The sequence below is a fragment of the Hordeum vulgare genome, chromosome 3H, assembly GCF_904849725.1.
Source record: "Hordeum vulgare subsp. vulgare chromosome 3H, MorexV3_pseudomolecules_assembly, whole genome shotgun sequence".
Taxonomy (NCBI): domain Eukaryota; kingdom Viridiplantae; phylum Streptophyta; class Magnoliopsida; order Poales; family Poaceae; genus Hordeum; species Hordeum vulgare.
In genome coordinates this window covers 22,853,746-22,859,222 of record NC_058520.1, presented here as the reverse complement: position 1 = coordinate 22,859,222, position 5,477 = coordinate 22,853,746, and the positions used below count along the sequence as shown (strand labels likewise).

The window sequence follows — 5,477 nt, the reverse complement described above, 5'->3', positions numbered from 1 at the left end:
TATATGCAAGTCATGATACACATTGTTGTTAAAAATAACCCACATTTAATTTCAGTCTAATAAATTTCTCCATTTATACAACATTTTTTCACATGCTTTATATGTTTTATTGTTTTAAAAATATATCTCGATGGCATTTTTAAATTTGTTTTTACAATAGTTTTATTTTTCTAACATCTACTTATGTGTATGTTTTAGCAAGATTTTCGCAGCAACACAAGGGGCATCATATAGTATTTACAATCCATGTGATCGAATAAGGCGTCCGCAGGTAACAAAAATACCAAGCAGACATGAACACCAAAAGTCTCCACACAAGATGAACCAGAATTAATTCTAAGGAAATTTATCTTATCGACATCCTGTAACTTGACAGCAGAAACAGGCCTAATTACACCCAAAATGAACATCTCTGTCAGTAACCAACCACTAGACTCCTCCAGCCTCTCTTCTGTTCTTTCTTCACCAATCGACACAACAGAACCGAACACAACAAAACACCATCTTTCTACCTATCATATCAGTAAATCTGAACTTGGTGTCTACAGCAGCATCATCATCCACTGAACCAGCACCGACCACCAGAGCACGGTGACCATGCCAGCCGATGAGGAGGACGCCGCCTCGGGCTTCCTCCCACCCCCATCCATCCCGTCCCTCGCGCCGACGCTAGGCGGATCCTGCGCGTCCTTGCACACCGCCACGCCGGTCGGCGCGCCGCCGGCCGTCTCCGCCGTGCACAGGCCGGGGTTGTCCCAGGACGCGAACCTGCTGCCCATCCTCTGGTAGAACCGGGCCGAGAACTCGAGTGCCCCCGTCAGGTTGTTGCCGTTGAGGTACATGGCGCCGATGCTCGGCAGCGCGGCGAGCTTGGCCGGCACGGCGCCGGAGAGCCGGTTGTGGTCCAGCGCCAGGAACCGCAGCCTGGGCATCGCCGCCATGGACTCCGGGATGGTGCCGGCGAGGCCGACGTTGGACAGGTCCAGCGTGGCCAGGCTCGCCATCTTCTCCCAGCCGCGCTGCATCAGGGTGCCTCCCAGCAGCGGGTTGGTCGAGAGCAGCAGGTCCTGCAGCGCCGGCATCCCCTGCACGAACTCCGGCAGGCCGCCGGTGAGGCTGTTGTTCCGGAGGTCAAGCAGCGTGAGGCTGTCGAGCCCGGCGAGCTCCGGCGGGATTCGCCCCTCGAGGCGGTTGTTGCTGAGGTCCATCTTGAGCAGCCCCTTGAGCCCACCTAGCGACGGAGGCAGAGACCCGGTTAGAGAGTTCTTGCTCATGTCCATGATCAGCAGCTCGTCGAGGCCGCGTAGTTGAGGGTTGTTGTTACCGAGCGTCGCCGGGACCGGGCCCGACAGCCCGTTGCCGGACAGCACGAGCCGCCGCAGCTTTGCCAGCCCACCGAGCTCCGGCGGCACGGCACCGGTGAGGTTGTTGTCGACGAGGACCAGGGACTGCAAGCTGGCCAGGCGACCGATGGAAGCCGGGATAGCTCCGGCCAGGCCAGGGTTGGAGCGGAACTCGAGCGTCTCGAGGGTGCCGGCGAGCCTGTCCCAGCTAGTCGCCGGGATCGCCGTGGGGTTGGCCGCCGGGAAGCAGGCGTAGAAGGTGAGGCTCTTGAGGCGCCGGAGGTCGAAGAGCTGGGGGCTGAACCTGGCGTCCGGGGCGCACTGCAGCGAGTTGTCGAGCACTGGACCGATGCTGACCACCGTTGGGTACCACACGCCATTGAAGAGGTCACATGACACCCCCTGCAGGAAAAAAAATGGGGATCCAAGAACCAATTACTTCACTGAATTGAGTATCATCATCGTCATCATCAGTCAGTAAACTTGTACTGAAATCCTGTAAATGAATAGTAGAACATAATTGGGTGGGGTAAATAGTAAATACTAGGAACAGAGGTGGAAAGAGTCACATGTTCTGGTGTCCTGGCACAATTTTCTTGGCTTGTCATCAGGACCAGAATGTGATTCTAGCAGTACCACTGAGAGTGAAAATTATTGCAAGCAGCAGATGTAAAGCAGATTATAAACCAGAGTAACTAACTATGTGTGTTATTGCCAGAGAAAATTGCTAATCTGACCAAGGTAAACCAGTGTTAAATCGGTGAAAGTAAAAAAGAAATCACTACTGTACTTGGTAGCAATGATTTTCTGGGCGAGGCAAAAGAGCAAGAGGACGCCCTCAAAAAAGAGAGGAGGAGGAGGACATGGGAAAAGGGAGACCAAATGGGATGTGTTTAAGAAAGCATTGACATTTCAAATCGCAGATTCTTATCATGTCCGGGGAAAGAAAGTTGTTGCGCGCAAGAGAGAGGGAGAGGGAGAGTAAGAAAAAGGTCCCGAATTTGGCAAGAATCGCGTGGCCGTTGTGGGTCGGTTGAGGAACAAAGGTTTCGTCTCACTCGTCCAACAGCGAAGTGGAGTGGAGTAGTAGCAGTAAGATCTTGCATTCTCCGAGGAGCAACAGTCGGGGAACAATGGAGCAAACAGTACAGTGAGAGAGCTGCTGCAGGTGAAAAGGTAATACTAGGAAACAGAGGAACAGGGGAACTTGAAGCGAGGATACAGTGCCGTGAATTTGAGGAACGCCTGTGAGGAGCATCTCGCTTTGCATTCCCAAGATGAGGCAATTTAATTGGATGGGTGTGCAGACAAACGGCATCCTTCTGAGCAGCGATTTGCAGTGAATCTCAAGATCAAATTTGGTTTAAATCCATGAAAAAAGGGCAAATTTTGGTGTTTTCGAATCCTCCATTGCTCGTACTACTTGACATTCTTCAGGAATCAATCAAGAGCAATAAAGAAGAGGAGCTAGCTGTGGGGGAGACGAACACGAACGAACCTGGATGGGAGTCTGGCCGCAGGGGTCGGGGAAGAGGCTGGAGCCGTTCCACGCCTTGCCCACGAAGCTCCCGATGGCGGCGTACAGGGCCGCCTTCTGCTTGTCCTCCATCGGCGCCTCCGGCTCCGCCGCCGCCGCCGGTGACGGCGAGCCCTCCTCGTCCTCCCCTTCCGCCGCGCAGCCGGAGAACAGGAGGTGCAGCGCCAAGAAGAGCACGGCGAGGGCCAGCAGCAGCCTGCCGCCGCGTGCACGCTTCATCGCAGCGGTACTTCTTCGCAAGAAAACAAACAAGAAGCTCTGCTCCCCCTTCCGGCCTGCCTGCAGCGCGCCTCGCTAAATAGCCGCCATTGTTTGGGACCTTGGCTTGGCGACGGACCTCTGCGTTCGTTTCTCTTTCTCGATGCGGCTGGCCGGGAATTTAAGCTGGGGTGGGGAGGTGTGCCCCTTTTAGGTGGCAAATAAATGTGGCTTTCGCTGCGCAGAGACGGAGGCGGCAGCCGCCCGAGACATTCCTACGCAAAGGAAGGAGCTGCTGCGCCGCGCCGGGGGATCCCGAGGCGGCGAGCGAGCAACAAAGGAGAGGAGAGGGGAGTAGGGGACAGTGCGCTGTGTGTTGCGTGTGGGTTGTGCTTGTGGGGTTTGGAGTAGGAAGGGAAGAGAGATGGGACGGTGGTTTCTGAATCTGAATTCTCGTGGAAAGATGCCAACGGTACCAAGAGAGACAGAGAAAGCTGTGGCCAACGGGTTAATGGTCTGCACAGTGTGTGTAGTAGTGTACATGCTCCTACTCTACTCGGTTCAGATGGATGTGTAGCTTGGCTTTTGTTTGGCTTTTTAAGCCGACTCCTACTCGGGATCCCATTTTATCCGTCCACGTCTGTTTCAGATCAACGGACAAGGCACATCTTCCAACGCGTGACCGAAAACGAATCGTCTTTGTTTTTTATCCATTCCAGATCCAAGTTTGGGCTGAGTTTGCGGCCGAACGAAGACGCATGGACGCTAGCGATGTGTATCCTTATCGTGCCTGGCCCGCTCGTCGGGGATACATACCCCCTCTCCTCTTTCTCTACCTCCCTCCGCCCCTCTGGCATTGCCGCCGCCACCCTTCCCCGGCCGCGTCGTCTTCCACAAAGGCCGTCGAAGCACCACGACATGCCATAGCTACCTCTGCACCGACTTTCCAGAAAACATTTGGCCGGGGTTCTCTTTGGTCGCTGATGGGAGAGGTAGATACGACAGCCGGTGTCGCCCGCCGTCCCAGACCTCCTCCGGTCGGTCGTTCGTTGCTGCAGGGTTCCCTTCAGCACCACGTACTCCGGCCGACCGTCGTCGCCTGTGAGGGGAGCAGGACGTGCATGTGACGCCCTCGATTTAATCGTACGCTAATCATACACGCAAATGCGTACAATCAAACCCAAGGACTCACGGGAAGATACCACAACACAACTCTAGACACAAATAAAATAACATCAGCTTCATATTACAAGCCAGGGGCCTCGAGGGCCAGAATACGAAATCTCGATAAACACACGAGTCAGCGGAAGCAACAAATATCTGAGTACAGACATAAAACATGGGGTGCCTTAGAGAAGGCTAGCACAAAAGATACAACGATCGAACGAGGCGAGGCCTCCTCCCTGGGAACCTCCTAACTACTCCTGATCATCAGCGGCCTCCACGTAGTAGTAGGCACCGTCGGGGTAGCAGTCGTCGGCGGCGGGGACCTCCATCTCCTGGGCTCCATCATCTGGTCGCAGCAAACGGATCAAGGGAACAAGGGGGGAGCAAAGCAGCGGTGAGTACTCATTCAAAATACTCGCAAGTCTTACATCAGAACTATTCTAATTATGCATCAGTATCAAAGAAGGGGGTTATATGTGGACTGACTGCAGCAATGCGAGAATAGAGAGAGAAGGCCTAGTCCTATCGAAGACTAGCATCTTCAGGGTCTTGCAGCCATAGACGAGAGTAGAACAGGGGGGTAACACATTAATAGTCATATTGTTGCAGCAATATTAAAGTGAGATCACGCCTAAGGATCCTCCCTCGACTCCCTGCGAGGAAGCAATCCCGAGGCAAACTAATTCCAGTTAAGTAACAATTGTAGTTGTAAAAGATCGGGGCACAACTCCAAGTCGTCCTGTAACCGTGAACACGGCTATCCGAATAGTTAATTTTCATCCCTACAGGGGTGCACCACATGTCGCGTCACGCTCGATAACACTCTGGCCGGACATACTTTTCTGGGTCCTGCCCGGCCTCGGAATATCGACACGTCGCAGCCCCACCTAAGACTAATCAGAGAGGCCAGCCCGCCGGTCTAAATCCTAAGCACAAAGGGTTCGTGGGCCCAGTTCCCCTTCGCACTCCTGCACGTGGCGTGGGCGGCCGACGTCAGTCCTAGCATCCCTTAATCACAAGCGCGATGCATCTCGGGACCACTCGGGCGCGCGTCGCTACATTGCTGGCATCTGAAAAGCTTCGGCTGATACCGCGACGCCGAGTACCCATAATTCTTCCCGCGTAGCCGGTTAGTGCGAAAAGGTCTCCGACCAACCCAGATCAAATACCCAAATCCATTAACATTTTAATTAGGGCAGCAACACAGTCTCACGGGAATCCACCCGTCTTAC

The 5,477-nt window shown here is 53.9% G+C and overlaps 1 protein-coding gene across 2 annotated transcripts; it reads right to left on the bottom strand.

The window, feature by feature from the left end:
- Positions 1–309: 309 nt before the first annotated feature.
- Positions 310–3,643, bottom strand: LOC123442684 (piriformospora indica-insensitive protein 2-like). Of its 2 annotated transcripts, XM_045118795.1 has the most exons (3): positions 2,842–3,642; positions 1,325–1,745; positions 310–1,231 (listed from the first exon to the last, which is right to left on the bottom strand). In XM_045118795.1, the coding sequence occupies exons 1-3, from the start codon at positions 3,097–3,099 to the stop codon at positions 543–545; spliced, it is 1,368 nt and encodes a 455-aa protein (XP_044974730.1). In that variant the 5' UTR covers positions 3,100–3,642; the 3' UTR covers positions 310–542. The 2 variants fall into 2 exon arrangements, with proteins under 2 accessions (XP_044974730.1, XP_044974729.1); XM_045118794.1 differs by having other exon boundaries at positions 310–1,745; positions 2,842–3,643.
- Between the last annotated feature and the right edge of the window lie 1,834 nt (positions 3,644–5,477).